At 43.2% G+C, this 16481-nt stretch overlaps 1 protein-coding gene across 9 annotated transcripts in view; it reads left to right on the top strand.

Moving 5' to 3' along the window:
- Window positions 1-16481, top strand: part of WDR37 (WD repeat domain 37) — a 66576-nt gene that overhangs the window by 26088 nt on the left and 24007 nt on the right. For all 9 annotated transcript variants that reach the window (XR_011499293.1, XR_011499294.1, XM_044762539.2 and 6 more), the window contains 4 exons: window positions 2197-2332; window positions 3662-3733; window positions 7892-7936; window positions 9778-9854. Coding sequence is in view for 7 of the 9 variants with exons in the window: in XM_044762539.2 (XP_044618474.1) it covers window positions 2197-2332; window positions 3662-3733; window positions 7892-7936; window positions 9778-9854 (330 nt within the window). In the remaining 2 variants the exon portion in view is untranslated. The remainder of the gene's footprint in view (window positions 1-2196; window positions 2333-3661; window positions 3734-7891; window positions 7937-9777; window positions 9855-16481) is intronic.

Below are 16481 nucleotides of genomic sequence, written 5' to 3'. Positions count from 1 at the left end.
ACTGTGTGTACCGATCTTAAAGAATAATAATGAAAATGTAAGACATTATCTGAAAGTTGAAGAAGAAATCTGATACCAGAATATATTCTGATCTGTGCTGCATGTATTCTTAGTAGCAGAATGATCTGCTAGTAGAGCTAGGCATGAATACAACGAAGTGGTAGTAAGCTTGAATGCAACATTCCTTCCCTCCTGACTCAGCCCACAAAGGCGAGTAGTGTGTGTGGTGAGATAGTGGGAAACCGAAGTGCATTAATAAAAGCAGAAGTGAACCTGAAGTGGGCTTCCCTGCCTGGTGGCTAAGGACATGTCTCCCATGCCTTTTGGGTGGGAGTCGTGGCAGTCTAACCAGCAAACCTCTTTAAAGGAACTTGTGAAAATGTTTCATGCATGTTTTTGTAAGGATAAGTGTCTTTCATTGTGAAAAAAGCCCTTTCTTTTTTTAAAGCACTGTAGATTGTATCTCAGTTAAAGTGATAATTAAGATGACAGGGTAAGCATCAATTTGTTGCTTCATTCTGCTGCTTTTATGTCATGAATGTTCCCTCTGAGTAATTCAGTCTCTTTTGTTGGGCCTCTTTGCAGTTGTGACTAAGTCAACATTTTTAAGAACAAATAGTTAATAGGTGGTCAAAGTGTAATGGGCATTTGGAGGCAACACATGTAATGATTCGTTACAATATTCATAAACAGCATATTATCTTCTTCCAAAATTCCACCAGAAACGCGGTTGGCGTGAGTCCCGCAGCAGTGACCCTCTGTTCTAACCGTTCGAATGGGGTCGGTGAAATGTGGTCCCAGTGGTTCATTTCTCTTCATGATAATACTGTGTTAGAAATGGCGAGAGGCTTGGAAGTGAAATTTACCACCACTTATTGGGGGGAAAGCTTTGCCTGTTAACTTTACTCTCTCCTAAATGTTATGTTATTTAATGTTGGAATGGCACTGTGCCAGCGGAAGCACTTTTCTCTGTTGTGGAGGGACACTTTTGCTAGGTTGAATAGGATGAAAGCTTTCAAAAAGAAAAAGGTGATGATGGTGGGTTTGCAGTTGAGCAGGTCCTTTTGTAATTCCTTTTAAGTTTGAGCAAGTCAAATGGAGCCTGTTTCTATTACTGGTGAAGGAGTCGGTCTCTTCATCAAGTGTCTTGTTTCAGTCTTTCACTGTATATCAGGAGTAATTTGAATGCTCATACCCAAATGGATGTAACAGTGGATTGTTATTTTAATGTGATCATATTCTTAGATACATTTTCAGGGCTTTGCTGAATCAGTGTTTAAAACAGCTGATAATACCACCAATATTTCCTTTTCACTTGATTTTACAGTTTCAGTATTCTGATTAATCTACATTGTTCTGATTGACTTACAAGCTGAAAAGCCATTCTTTTGTCTGAGAACAATTTAAAACCCAAACGGAAGAATTCTTTGTGTTTAGTGTCTTCCTCATGCACTTTCTGTTTTTCCTAGAAGAGAAAGTAAGAGTTGTTTGCTGTGTGTATCGTACTAGACAATGTCTCACCATCATGTGCACCTGTGTGTTCTCGTGTCTTGTCCCTGTGAGACTGCGCTGCCCGGGGACAGGGCCTGCTGTCACTCTGCTCTGTGTCCCCTCCTAGCACAGTGCTGGTGCTGTGTGTGCTCAATAAACAATGTTGGACAAACCTCATCTGTTAGAAGTGTCTTCTTTTGATTCCTCCCTACCTGGGGCTGTTTTCTTCCTGATAATATGTGGCTGGTGTAAATTACCAAAAACAGAAAAAAATGAAAGTCCCCCAACAATAAAAGTAATTAGTGTTAAGGGTTTGGGGTATGCCTTCCTGACTTTTTCATGTCCTCCTAGCTCTCTGTTTTTTTTTTTTTTTAAAGAATTTTGAAATTTTGTCTGATGATTTGGACTTGTGGAAGAGTGACTGCAGCTATAAGTAGGCCCTTCTTCTCTGGCAGGGCATGCTTATACGAAGTGTGGGGGAGCTGTGGGCGGCTTCCGAGGCCTTTGTAGGGTGTTCATTCCTTTTTGGGATATCCAGCTGGATGGGCCAATTTTTGTGCTTATGTTCTGTTCCTTTAATGTTTTAAATATTCTATTCAATGATTTATGCATTTTCAAGACAACTTCTTCTTTACCTTTTTTAACTCAAAAACATTCACTCAGTAAATTGTCTACAATACTCCTTCCTTCCCATCATGATTTTAGATCGTCTCCAGCTTCAAGACCACCACATCGAGGGCCGTGTGCCAGCTCGTGAAGGAGTACATTGGTCACAGGGACGGCATCTGGGATGTCAGTGTGGCGAGGACACAGCCCGTGGTGCTGGGGACTGCGTCTGCTGGTGAGTCCAGAACTAGCTGCCGCTTGTTGGGCATGACTGGCAGCTGGGGCAGATGCTGGGAGCAGAGTGATCCTGGAAGCAGATGTGTGGCCGAGCAGTCATTGAAACCAGAGCTCTTAGTCTTGACCCGCTTAGTTCTGACGGCCTTTGTCAGGCCTTGTGCAGTCCGTGAGCGTGATGACACATCTGAGTGAGTTAACACCGGCTCTGGGACTCAGCCCGCTGTGTTAAGGAATCCTGTTTGAATGGTAGAGGCAACGTAAGGCGGAATGTCTTTTAAACATATTAGGTGCTTTTTTGATTGGCTTTCTTGTTATTCATAATCTAATGTGCATCTGCTTTGAAAATACGTGTCCCATTTTTTCCCACTTGTGAGGTACAGCCAAGAGCAGTGCTGTGTGATCTCTGGAAGGGCCACGCGGTCCAGGATTTAGGTGGAAGGGGGGCTGCTGGTGAGCCTGCATTTGCCTGTGAGAGTCATGGGGTGGGCGTTAGAGAGATCGCTTTCTTTCTCATTAAAGATACTTTTTGAAAGCTGTCTAAGGTGCAGCTGAGCTGTCAGGGGTATTAACCTAATACCCCTTCAGATAAGAATTGCTAAAATTAAAAATGGTGTTCACTTGTTGAAAATGGCTTTTCCAGCTTGTGAGAAGTTACTCACTAGATTCTGCCTTTTAAAGTGGAGACAGGAAATGGTAAACTGCTTGGGATGATGAAGAAAGTTCTTTCTCTGTTTAAAACTATGTTCATACATGAGCACCCCAGATTGTTTGGGAAATTAACAATTTAAAAAAATAATAAAAGTGTCCTTTTCTGATATTTCTGAAATCTCATTTGGATAATTGGCATTTATTTTTCAGATTTTCCTATTAAGTCTACTTTTTATCTTTTTATTGTTATGCCCATAAGAGGAAAGGTCCAAATGAATATTTATTTTCTCAAATAATTTGTACCTGGATTTGCGTTTCTACCTGCTATTTGCAGTTGAATATTTTGTGGTGGTAAAAGTCTTCGTATTTCAACAAAATAATGAAGCCATGACGTATGTGACATCTGTATTCAAGTCTGAAGTCGGGCAGTGAGTGAGAGTGACCTCAGATCAAGGGCCTGGTTCCATTTTGCAGTTCCATGACCTCAGACAAGTCACTGCCTTCTCCCCTCTTGGAAATGTTTTGTTTGGTCAGTTGAGTTACCGTGTAGTATAATCAGAGTTGCAGTAGATATTAGTGGTAATGTAACTTCTCATTTTTAGAATGTTTATCTTCTTTTTTTAGAAAGACTGTGAGGTTGTTGGCAGCTCAGTTACTCTTGTTTGTTTTGACCTTGCAGATCACACGGCTTTGCTGTGGAGTATAGAGACTGGAAGGTGCCTCGTCAAGTACACAGGCCACGTGGGTTCAGGTGAGCGTCATGAGGCCGACGGGTCTTTGATGGCGGTGTGGTGACCCTGCTGTCGGGACAGCTGGGCATTCTCACAGACGGACAGGCAGACTTGCGCCTCTGGCTGTGGGAGCTTCATAAAGGGAAAGCTCAGCTCCCGCAACAGTGCACAAATAGTTGTTATCTCGGTTTTATTTACTGTTCCATAGAAAGCCACACGTAGACAGTGTTGGAACTGAATTGTTCTAGAGGTTGACTTCTGGTGCAGTGATCTACAAAGGCAGCGTTTGGGCCTTGTGAGCGGTGCGTCTCTTGCTGGGCTTCTTGCCTGCAGTTAATGCAGCACCTCTTTCCTGCCGCCTCAGTTGTACCCCTGCTTGGACCACTGTTCCTGCCAGACTTCACATTTCCCGGCCCTTTGTGGTTCCTTCCGCCTGGAATGCATCATCTCTAGTCTGTCTGTCAGGCTGCCTTCTGGCTCCCTCGCCCCTCGCCAGCCACTACCATGCCTTAACTTTTGTAGACAAACTCAGAGATGGTGTCTGTCTCCCACTTCTGGACTCACGTCTGCCCCCACCTACAGACATCATCTGAGCGTCCTCTTGTCGGCATTGGTGGAGGATGTGTCTGTTGTCCTGTCAGGGCTGTGGACCCAGGCTCTTCTCTTTCTTGGGGCATTACTCCTTCAGGTGTCCCTGTCTCTTCTGCCTGTGTCTGTCTTGCCAGGGTGTTGCCCTCAGCGTGTGAGCAAGCTCACGCCTTCCCCACACTGAACATCCTCCCCCATGGTGCCGCCTCGCCTCTTCCTCTCTGGCTTATACCCACTGTCTCCCTGAACCCTGTGTCTCTTCGCTGCTGGGTCCCTGGGGTGGATGGAATAGGTGCTCAGCAACATAGCCAGACCTTGTTAAATGTGTGCATGCTGTGTTCTCTATTTCTGCTTCCTCACTTCAGATTTACTCTTTAAAAAACATTAAAAAATTAAATACGTACACATAGTCTAAAAATTAATAAGGCATTATTATTATTGTGTATAAAAAATGAACAGCAGTCTCCTGCCTCATCTCTCCTCTATATTTTCACTTCCCAGAAAGGCAGCCAGGCAGCCACTTGTAACAGTTCTGAGTAGTCTGCTTTTTTCTTCCATTTTTCTAATAGTACTCTGTTGTTTCCTAATTTTGAATTTTAGACAAAGAAGTGACGCAATTAAGGAAGATGAAGATTTACTCACTTGCCACATAGATTCTTCTCTTGTCATTGCCGAGTATCTAGAGCACGATTTTTGTTTAAATGGACATTCCGGTTTACTAATTTTGGCCACATCTGCGTTGTTCGTGACTACCCACTTACGCACTGTACTTGCAATCCCCGTTGTGTTTTCTCTGAAGAGAAGGGTTGCCTTGTTTTCTTGTCACCTCATTTATCTGTGTCCCTGGTTTGTCCTTACATTCTGCTGCACATGTGACCTTCCTTTCACGTGAGCAGACTCAGCGGGTCCTCTGGGCCTCCGCTCCCTCTGGGCGGCTTTGGTACCTGGTTCCTCAGTGCTGCCCTGTAAGTCCCCTCCTGTCTCCTCCTGGGGTGTCCCTCTGCCTTGCTCCCTTGGGGCCTGCTTTCTGTTCTGGGTCCCATTTTTCTCTCTCTTCAGGGAAGCCTCTCTTTTTCAGTGGCTTCCTTATAAAAGGTTTCTTAGAGGAAACTTTTTGAGACCCTAAATGTCTGAAAGGTATATTTTACCTTTATACTTGGTAATTTGGCTGAGTATGGTCTTCTGTGTAGGAAATAGTTTTCTCTCAGAAATTGGGAGGTGGTGTTATAGTGTCCCATATTCTTTGGCTTCCGGGATTCTTGTTAAAAAGGTTAGTGCTGTTTTCAACCGTGGTCCTTCATGGGTGATCACACATCTCTCTCGAAGCTTTTGGGATTTTTTCTGTAGGCCTGTTTGTTTTTTTTTTTAATTGTTTTGCACATTGGGTGAGACTTTCCAATCTGGAAATGTAAGTTCTGGGAAGTAGTCGTGTGTTTTGGAATTTCTATCAGAATGTTTGAACTCCCACACTGTTTCTCTTATTTTATTATTTTTTTCTCTTTCATTTTCTACCATATTTTTTCTTTATTTCTAGGAGATTTCCTGAACTTCATCTCTCAGCCCATGCGCTGAAAAAAACCCTTCATGCTGTCATGTTTTTAATTTTCTCTGGTTTTTTCTTATTCTCTGAAAGTTCCTTTTTATCATAACATTATGCAAAATCTTCTTTTATCCCTCTAATTAGTCAAGAAACTGAACCTGTTTTTGCTTGGGTGAGAAGGTGAAGTGTGGGGGCGAGCGGGTGCCCTCTGGGCCTCCAGCCAGTGCTCATGCCGACTTGCAGCTCACTCCTGGTCAGCCCAGTACCACGGTGTTGGTGGGGCCTGGGATTGCTCATTCTCTGCTGCCTCTGTAAACTGCTGATTGCAGTGTGGCATACACACTGAAGAGCTCTCAAATCACAAGTGTGCAGCTCAGATTTTTATGCAGTGGTAAGACCTGAGGCCACCTCCCAGCTTTGGGTCCTGACTGTGGGATTGGTCTGTGCTGTGTTTGTCGTTGCTGCGTTGCTGTGTGGCATTCTTGCTATGTGACTCTTGCTGTCTGGCACTACAGTACTGGGATAGTCTGCGGTTTATTAGGATCTTTCCAGTTTTCTATTAGAGATAATTATAGGTGTCCAGTTCCTATTTGATCTGGCATATATATGCGTATGCACATAGTCATTTCTGGGTGCGACTCCCTGTAGGTGGGATTGTATGGGGTGCTCCTTGCTAGCAGACATTTTCCACAGTGCCTGCTTGTGTTCCTTTGCCCTCCATTATGCCAGCAGTGTGGGGAGTCTGGTTGGTCCATGTTCTCTCTGTGTGCTGGGTTCTAATTTAGCTGTTCTGGTATATGTGGAGTGGAAGCACCATTATTTTAAGTGCAACTTCTAACCTCAGTGCTTGGATTCCTGTGGGATTGCTTATCTGGTCCATTTCTTCTTGGTTCCCAGTCATCTGAACCTGTTTCCTGAGGTGCTGGTAACACATTTCCTTTCCTCTTTTCTGTGGTTTCTGTTTCCTTTTCTCCATGGTGAGTGTCTTCAGTCCCTCAGGCTGAGGTCGTGTTCCATTCACCTCTGTGTGCCATCTTCTAGCACGTGCCTCAGCCCTGTGTATTTCTCTCACTCTCTTTCTTCACGGGACCTTTTTCTGCCTAGTCATTTTTACTTTATGACCTGGCATTACATGTGAAAAATTTGTGCGGGCCCTGCATGGTGTCCCTTCATCTGGGGAGATTCGCTGTCTCTCCAGAGCAGATGGGGTGTGCATGCTGGCCTTGGTTTAGTGAGGCCTGGTGATGGGAGGGGGCTTCAGCGTTGGAAACACCAGTGTGTCGGCCTTCTCTTCTTCCAAGGGTGCTGTCCTCAAGGGCTCGCCTTCACAGGCCCTGTGCTTCCACCTTGTCTCCTGTACCCTGGCTCCTCTGCCCCTCGAGTCTGCCTTCTGTGTGCCCAGGGCAGGCGTTCGTTGGCAGTGCCTGGAAGCCCATGTCTTCTGCTCACCTTTTCTGAGGGATCTGGGCCTTCAGGTCCCACTGCCTCCATGGCCTTCAACACCCAGTTCACTCCCACGTTTGGAGAGGAGCCTGGGAAGGTATCCTGACTATCCTAGCCTGATCCCCATCTTCCCTATTATGCTGCAGGCCTGTGCTCTGAGTTCCTGGTGTCTCCTCCTGGAGTGGAACACACTGCGTTTCTGAGAGCCAGGGAGCAGGGAGGGTGGGCTCATGGCCAGCGGGTAGGCAAGAACAGTGTCCCCAACTGCCAGCTGCCTCTGCTTGCTGTCGTAATCACGTTTTCTTTTTTTGTCCTGATTTATTTTTAAATCTAGATGACTTCCCTACCTGTAAAAAGAAATAGATTGTTAATATTCTTTTTCTGTGTGTCCTGTGTTTGAGCAGTGTGATAGTTAATTTTTACTGTATCTCTGTTCTCTTTAACTTATACATTTATGCATAGTTTAATTGAATGGGAAGATCTAATATTGAATTAGTATAGTTCTTTTAATTTTGAAGTTTAACTGCATCACACGTTGTAGCTATAATAAATATTGATATCTTTTTTGTTAATTTAAACCTGTTTTTGTAATTTTTTTATTTTGCAGTAAATTCTATAAAATTTCATCCATCAGAGCAGTTGGCTCTCACTGGTATGTTGATTTTTTTCTTTATTGAATGAAGTTATTGATAATCTTAAAACAGCTGTAATCTTTCCCTCCCTATACATAGTGTCAGGATTATCCACGCCTTTTACCAAAGTTAGTTGTTAGTAGACATTTTATGAATTAAGTGAGGAATGAATACAGAAAAATACCTTGAATAGATTGGTTTTTTAACTGTAGTGGATTGAGAGTTAGACGACCTTGACTTTATTGTGAGATTAAAATTGACTCCTGTTCCTCTAGAAGTCTTTTTATGAAGCACTTCATTGCCACTGCCTGCTTGCGCTGTGACGATTCTCAGTGGACTGTAATTCGGTTCTCTGAAGCCCTGTCATTCCTGCCTAGTCCTAATCCTGTATGCACCCAAAATACAGAAAAGAGAGAAACAGGAGTCTCACGTCATCATGGTCATCTGCAGAGCCAGTGTTTTTTTCTTTTCTAGGTAGTTCTTCTACACTGTGGAAGCTTGGGTTTGTCGTAATTTTATATAGTGTTTTTAAACACACTTCTATTATTGTAGTGAGGATTTTTCCTATGAAATTGGGGACACTGCTGATAATCTTGAAGGAAAAGTGTTTGGATAGACCAGAGGTCAGCAAGCTTTTTCCTGCTGATCAGAAGTGAATGTTTTCATCTTTGAAGGTCACTTGATGTGTGTCACAACCACTCAGCTCTGTGTTAAGTTAGAGGCAGCAGAGAGGTGCACAGATGAGTGGCCATGGCTGTGTGCAGTAAGCCTTTAGAATGGGTGGCTGCCTGGATTTGGCCTGCGGGCCAGATTTAGTTGTCTGTGGAATAGAGCCCAGAAGTAGGGCTAGTCGAGTGCTTTACGTGCGAGTGGAACCTGGTGGGAAGGCCAGTTTGACAGTCATCAGCCTCGACCACATTTGCTAGTTGATACCTTAATAAATGTCTGGGGAGTGAAGGAGGCGAGGAGTTTAGACCTTATTAAATTGGCTGTTTCTTGTGTGATTGGGAAGAGGAAAGATGGAGAGACCAGTGACAACCAGGGATTGGAAAGGAGGTGAGGAAATCAAGAGACCTCTCAGAGAGGGGCTGATGGAAACTGAGATGGATGAAGTAGTACGACTGGAGAGAGGAGTGGTAGATGGAGTTTGGCTCTGATGCCGATTCCAAGAGACACTGTAAGCCAGGCAGTAAATTCATTTGACACTGTGAGATGTGTACTGCCATCCGCATGTGGCCGCTTCTCTGGGAAGCTCTTCAGCCACGAGGAGAAGGTGGGGTTCAGACGGGCTCTTGTAAAGGCGAGTGAGATGGCCGTCTCGGCACCTCTGTGGGCCTGGCTGTGCCCTCCAGCTGCCCTCTGTCTTTCTGTTTCCAAGTCCAGGCATCATCTTGCAGACTTGGCTGGTGAAAATGAGGTCTTGATACTAATGAGCACCTGGCAGGTTGTGCGGCTCCTCGATGTTGAGTGGATGGGGACATGCGTTTGTCTGTTACTCGCTTTTCTGAAATACCTCGGAATCTATTTTAGTTATAAGTTATAGTGTAGTTATATTTCACTTTACTTAGATTAGGTATATGGAGAATGAAATCTACTATTTGTAAATTTTCTCTGAACCTTTGCAACTTTCTACCCTAAAATGAAAGGGGGAATATTTTTAAAAGTAATGATCTCAATTTTACATATTTTCTCAGGTCTCAGTAATGTTATGCAGTCTCAGAAATAGCTATCTAAGTAAAATATGTTCATCTCATTAATGATCACTAAGTTACAAAGTCTGATGATGCTTAGAGCCTCGCGAAAGGTATATTTTATGCATGGTGTGTACTTTGGGTAACTTTCTCCCTATTTCTCTCCTCAGCTTCTGGAGATCAGACTGCTCACATTTGGAGATACGCAGTTCAGCTGCCAACACCTCAGCCTGTTGCCGACACTAGTGTAAGCAGCACATTTACTTACCCTGAAAACACGACATGGGGTATGTTGGTAGGGTTCTGGATGTTTGTGAATTTTAGGATAAATTTGTAATATTGTACAGACTAAAAGTTTGTGTGTCCCCCTAGATTCCCACATTGAAGCCCTAATCCCCCAGTGTGGCTGTATTTGGAGATGGGCCTTTAAGGAAGTAATTAAGGTTACATGAGGTCATAAGGGTGGGGCCCTGATCCCTCAGGATTAGTGTCCTTACAAGAAGAGATACCAGAGAGCTCTTATGGCTTTCTTTCCCTGCACGCACCTAGGAAAGGCCATGTGGGGACATAGTGAGAAGGTGTCCGTCCACAGGCCAGGAGGAGAGCCCTCACCCAAACCGAATCTGCCACACCTTGATCATGGCTACCTGAGGTTGGTGTTTTGTTCTGGCAGCCTGAGCAGACCAAGACAGGGTCTAAGAAGAAATACCTTTATTTATATATGCATATGTTCATTACACTTCCCTTTCCACAAATACTAAACATTTAACATTAATTGTTTTAAATTTTATAATTAGATTATATTTCTTAATGTTTTAGGTATTTGATTTTAGACAATTTGTCTGTCTTTCATATAAGAAAAACATGTAAGTCAGTGGCATGCATGACATCATTAATGTAGGTAACCAAAGAGGCTGTGTATATATATATTTTTTTATTGAGGTCACATTGATTTATAACGTTGTATAAATTTTAGATGTACATCATTCTATTTCAGCTTCTGTATAGACTGCATCATGCTTACCACCAATAGTCTAGTTTTTATTTGTCCACCGTACATGAGTGCCCCTTTACCCCTTTTGCCCTTCCCCCACCCTTTTCCCCTTGGTAACCACCAATCTGTTCCCCTTATCTATGTGTGTATCTTCCATTTATGAGTGAAATCATCCAGTATTTGCCTTTCTCTGACTTATTTTGCTTAGCATAAGTATCCTCAAGTTCCATCCATGTTGTTGCAAATGGCACAATACTGTCTTTTTTTTATGGCTGAGTAGTATTCCATTGTATACATATACCACATCTTTATCCATTCATCTGTTGATGGGCATTTGAGTTGCTTCCTTGTCTTGACTATTGGGAAAAATGCTGCGATGAACATAGAGGTGCATATATCTTTTTAAATTCGTTTTTCATGTTCTTTGGATAAATACCCAGTAGTGGAATAGCTGGATCATATGGTATTTCTATTCTTAATTTTTTGAGAAATCTCCATGCTGTTTTCTGTAGTGGCTCCATCAGTTTGCATTCCCATCAGCAGTGTATGAGGGTTCCCTTTTCTCCACAACCTAACGCTTATTTGTCTTGTTAATTATAGCCATTCTAATGGGTGCGAGGTGATATCTCATAGCTTTGATTTGCATTTCCCTAACAATTAGTGATGTTGGACATCTTTTCATGTGCCTGTTGGCCATCTATAAATCTTCTTTAGAAAAATGTCTGTTCATAGCCTCTGACCATTTTTTGGGTGGGTGGTTCATTTTTTTGTTGTTGAGCTGTATGAGTTCTTTATACATTTTGGAAATTAAGCCCTGATCAGATACATGATTTGCAAATATTTTCTACAGATGGTGTGTTGTCTTTTCATTTTGTTCATGGTTTCCTTTGCCACGCAGAAGCTGTTTAGTCTGTTACAGTCCGATTTGTTTAGTTTTTCTTTTGTTTCCGTTGCTTGAGGAGACATGATAGTCAAAAAGATACTGCTAAGACTCATGTCGACGAGTGTGCTGCTTATATTTTCTTCTAGGAGTTTTGTGGTTTCAGGTCTTACATTCAAGTTTTTAATCATGTTGAGTTGATTTTTCTGTATGGTGTAAGATAATGGTCTTCTTTCATTCTTTTGCGTGTGGCTGTCCAGTTTTCCCAATACCATTTATTGAAGAGACGTTTCCATTGTATGTTCTTGGTGAGGTTGCATATTGGGAAGAAGAATACATCTGTAGATTTAAACCATAAATCCTTCAATTACTGTTTGTCTTCTACTATTGGATACAGTTGTGCCACTTCAGCCCCACACCCTGTATTTGTAATCATGCAGAGATCGTAATTATCCTTTGGAGTGAAGTGACCATCTCGTTTCTGTTATAGGGCAGCTTTTTGCTGTTTAGTCTTCACAGATGGGTAGCACCTTCCCTGCACTGCTAATACAGGTAGAAGTACTCTATCAGCAGAGAAGCTAGATGATTTTACACGGTCCAGCGAAAATGAGGTTTTGGTGTACGTTTTGGCTGTAATTCTTGGGAGTACGATAGTAATCTTCTAGTTTTGATATTTTTGCCTTAGAATATTTCTTCACTTTTTCTTTTTTTTTAAATAGTTTAAACATTGTTTTATTTGGAGAAGGGTTAAGCAATTAATAAATTCCTGTGTTGAGTAAGAATGAGTTTTCTTTAGTTAAGAAGTCTGAACAGTTCTTTTTTAATAGAACGTGTTATGTCTTTTTTTTTTTTAAAGGTTTTTTAAAATTTTGTTTTCCTTTTTCTCCCCAAAACCCCCCAGTGCATCGTTGTATATTCTTCGTTGTGGGTCCTTCCACTTGTGGCATGTGGGATGCCGCCTCAGCTTGGTTTGATGAGCAGTGCCATGTCCGCGCCCAGGATTCGAACCAACGAAACACTGGGCCGCCTGCAGCGGAGCGTGTGAACTTAACCACTCGGCCATGGGGCCAGCCCCCGAGTGTTATGTATCTTAACGAAGTTTTTCCCATGTGGAATTACTGAAGCATTTATGATGTGCTATATTTAACACGTATATTCATTCAGGAAACAATGAGAGGGACCGGCCCTGTGGCTGAGTGGTTAAGTTCGAGCGCTCCGCTTCAGCAGCCCAGGGTTTCGCTGGTTCGGATCCTGGGTGCAGACATGGCACCATGTGTCAGGCTACGCTGAGGTGGCGTCCCACATACCACAGCTAGAGGGATCCAAAACTAAAATATGCAACTATGTACTGGGAGGATTTGGGGAGAAAAAGCAGGGGAAAAAAAAAACAATGAGAGCTGATGGAGGACAGGGCAGACAGATGGGGTGAAAATTAATGCTCAGAAAGTTCGGAAGAGTTAACGTTGTATGGATTTTTTTTTCAAATATTTAATAGCACTAGTTTTGTCAGAGAGGAAGGATTATGTACAGTACTTACATTAAAAAAATAGTTCACTGAGAATATTAAATTGACTTTATTTTCTTTATGATTTTGCTTGCATTGGATGCAGAGACTTCTCCTGCTTCATAGTTGCTGCCTCAGGTTTTGGGGGCTAACCAGGGAAAGCCCAATCTGAGTTAGAGATGAGCCTGTCTCATAGTCAGAGTCTGAAACGGCTCCAGCAGCTTTGCCAGGGAGGGGTTCTGTGTGGCCTTGCCGAATGAAGAGTAGGTGACGCTCCTTTGCAGTTACCTCTCAGCGCCAACGATGCTCTTAGAGCCAAGTCACTTACTTTCTTGGACTTTTGCTGGTCAGTCTTCACTCAGGTTTACATAGCAGTTCTAATCCTAGATTTTGAAGTAAACTCCAATCTGTTAAGATCTGTTATTCTGAATCAGTACAGCGTTCAGACAGACGTTCTCTCTTTAATTTGGACCAATGAGTTTTGCTTGACATCTGCTCTGTTGATGAGGAAATATCTGGTGTGCAGTGTAAACAACTTCACATTACCCAGTGAGTCACTGTGTTGTACTAGTTGTGTGGTATTGAGTCATTAGTTTAATTTAGTGGTGTTAATTTTTTCCATTTGAAAATGAAAATTGGAACTTGTTACCTGTGTGGCTTCCAGTGACCCTTCCTACGTCAGAACACTGATTCAGTGGCTTGTTGGTTCTGTGGACTGCTGGTGCTCAGTCAATATTTAGTGAGGGTTAAGTTGACAATTATTGGACACTCTCTTAAAATGTTTCTGGCACTAGAATGATTAAAGTTAAATAGATTAATTATCACTAAGTTGTTGGCAGAAACACACATAAACAAATCTCACTTTTCCACCTCTGTCCTTTGCTGAATTAGGGTTGAAAGAGCTTATAATTATTCTTTAATATGACTTACTACATTTGCATTTTAAAATGTCTTTTAATTCTTGTGTAGTTTGGACAGATGAGTGCTGTAAATGTTCTGATTCTGACCTTTCCAGCGTGGATCCTGATTACCAGGGCTTTTTCTCTTTTTTTGAAGATTAGCCCTGAGCTAATATTTGCTGCCAATCCTCCTTTTTTTGCTGTTCTTTTTTTGCCGAGGAAGATTGGCCCTGAGCTAATATCTGTGCCCATCTTCCTCTATTTTATATGTGGGACACCTGCCACAGCGTGACTTGATGAGTGGTGTGTAGGTCTGTGCTCATGATGTGAACTGGCAAACCCTGGGCTGCTGATGTGGAGCATGCAAACTTAACCGCTATACCACCAGGCCGGCCCCCTAGGGCTTTTTAAAATGGGAGTTCCAGGCCACTCTTCCGTGCTCCCGGCACCCAAGGTCTCTCCACTGGACTGTTCCCAAAACGCAAACCACACACATGGTCTCCCCTAACCCTCCTCCAGCTTCCCCTCTGAGGAGATCGCTCTTTAGCATGCCCACTTGTTCCTTCCTTCCAGATACTTTGCAAATAGCTGATTAGGTTCACTGTTGTAGGTCTGGGGTGGAACTGAACAAAAGTGTGAGAAAGTTTGAGATTATCTTTGACATTTCTTCTATCACCCTCCCCCTCCCACATTTCCGCCTGCTTCAGGAAATCTTGCTGATTCTGCTTCCTAAATAGTTCTTGGGTCCACTCTTCTCTGTCTGTGTGATAATCCCTTTTGCAACACCCACCCAGGGGGTCTCTGCTGAGAGTCCCCTAGGAGGAGGGAGGACAGGAGCTGCAGCCCCACCTGGCACCCCTCTTCTCCACCTGTCCACGGAGTCATGCAGACCCCCTCGCCCACCCAAGGGGCAGCAAAGGTGTAGGAGGCTCCTCAGGAGTGGCCTTGGGGGCTGGGAAGCCCCGTGGCCCACGGACCAGCATTGTCTGAAGGAAAGCCCTGAGCTGCGGTGTCCACCTCGGGAATTTCTAGTGGGTGGGTTGCTCCTCTCCTCTGGATGCAGGTTGGCAGCCAGGGATTCTTTCACCTTGAACGGCCTTTTAGCTCCACGGGAACAGAGATTCCATCCTCATGCTGAAGGGCAGAGTTCTGTTAACCACTAGCCGTTGTCTGTAGTCCGGGTCACTAACTAGTCTCCTAACCAGTGTCCATGTCGCAGGTCTGGCTGCTCACCTCCAATCTCTTCTCTATATAACATCAGGACTAATCTTTCTAAACTTGCACCCTTTGCTGACCCTCTGGCCTCAGTTTGTGTCACTTCCCCACAGCAGCCCAAACTGCATGCACTTGCTGCCCTGACCTTGCCACCTTCTCCCTCCCTGCAGGGTCCCTGCTCAGACTTTGTCCTAGACCCTCTTCCCTCCACACCACCCCGCACCGCTTTTCCTGTGGATGCTGTGCAGTGTCGCACACCACCCAAGTTACTCTCAGCACCCTGCACTTAACTTTGTAGTGCTTAGTGTAATTTGAAATACAGTCATGTACCACATAACGGTGTTTGTCAGCAACGGACCACATGTACGACAGTGGTCCCATAAGATTAGTACCATATGGCCCAGGTATGTAGTAGGTTATACCATCTGCCTTTGTGTAAGTGTGCTCTATGGTGTTCACACAACAACACGATCACCTAATGATGCATTTCTCAGAACGTATCGCTGTCATTGATACACAACTGTACTGTGTGTACCTGTGGCGTGTATCCCTATACCACATGTGTATACATGTGACATATGTCCCTATACTATGTGTGTGTACACGTGATGTGTATTCCTGTACTGTTTGTATTTATATGATGTATATCGCTATACTATGAGTATATATGTGGCATATCCCTATACTCTGTGTGTCTTTGTGTATATCTGGCATATCCCTACACTGTTTGTGTGTGTACATGAGATGTATATCCCTGTACTATGTGTGTGTGTGCATGTGGCATATTCCTGTACTGTGTGTGTGTATATGTGGCATATATTCCTATACTCTGTGTGTGTATGGGTGGCCTGTATTCCTATACCGTGTGTGTACATGTGGCATATATTCTCACACATCTTATATGTGTGCCTGTGTGTCTGTGTGTGATCATGTCTGGGGACTGTCTTCCTTGCTAGCATGTAACCTCCGTGAGGTGGGGACTTTGGCCCCAGTAGGGCCCTCATCCCCTGGCCTGTACATGGTATATACATGTCAGACAGAGATCGTCTCACTCCTTCATGCTCTGTGACTGGCCTGGCACTGTGTAAGCACCTGATAAAATATTTGTTGAAGGAATAGGTAAACGTATTTTCTTAAAGACCTGAAGCCTAGGCTGACTATTATGTTTTTCTTTTATCCTTGGCTTCATTGGTATTGTAGGAAAATGAAGTGACCTTTCATACCTATTATTCATAACAATAGAATTCTAAGTATATCTTAAACAGGTTCCTGAGAATTGAAATGTATCTTTTTTATTGTATTAAAATATTGATTTTTCAGTTGTATTTGTTTAGTTTTATTATATATTTACTAATTGGTAAAAGCTTAAAATGTTGAAAATC

The sequence above is a fragment of the Equus asinus genome, chromosome 29 (assembly GCF_041296235.1).
Source record: "Equus asinus isolate D_3611 breed Donkey chromosome 29, EquAss-T2T_v2, whole genome shotgun sequence".
Classification (NCBI taxonomy): domain Eukaryota; kingdom Metazoa; phylum Chordata; class Mammalia; order Perissodactyla; family Equidae; genus Equus; species Equus asinus.
Note: the sequence above shows the minus strand (reverse complement) of the source record. Positions and strands in the feature narration are given on the sequence as shown.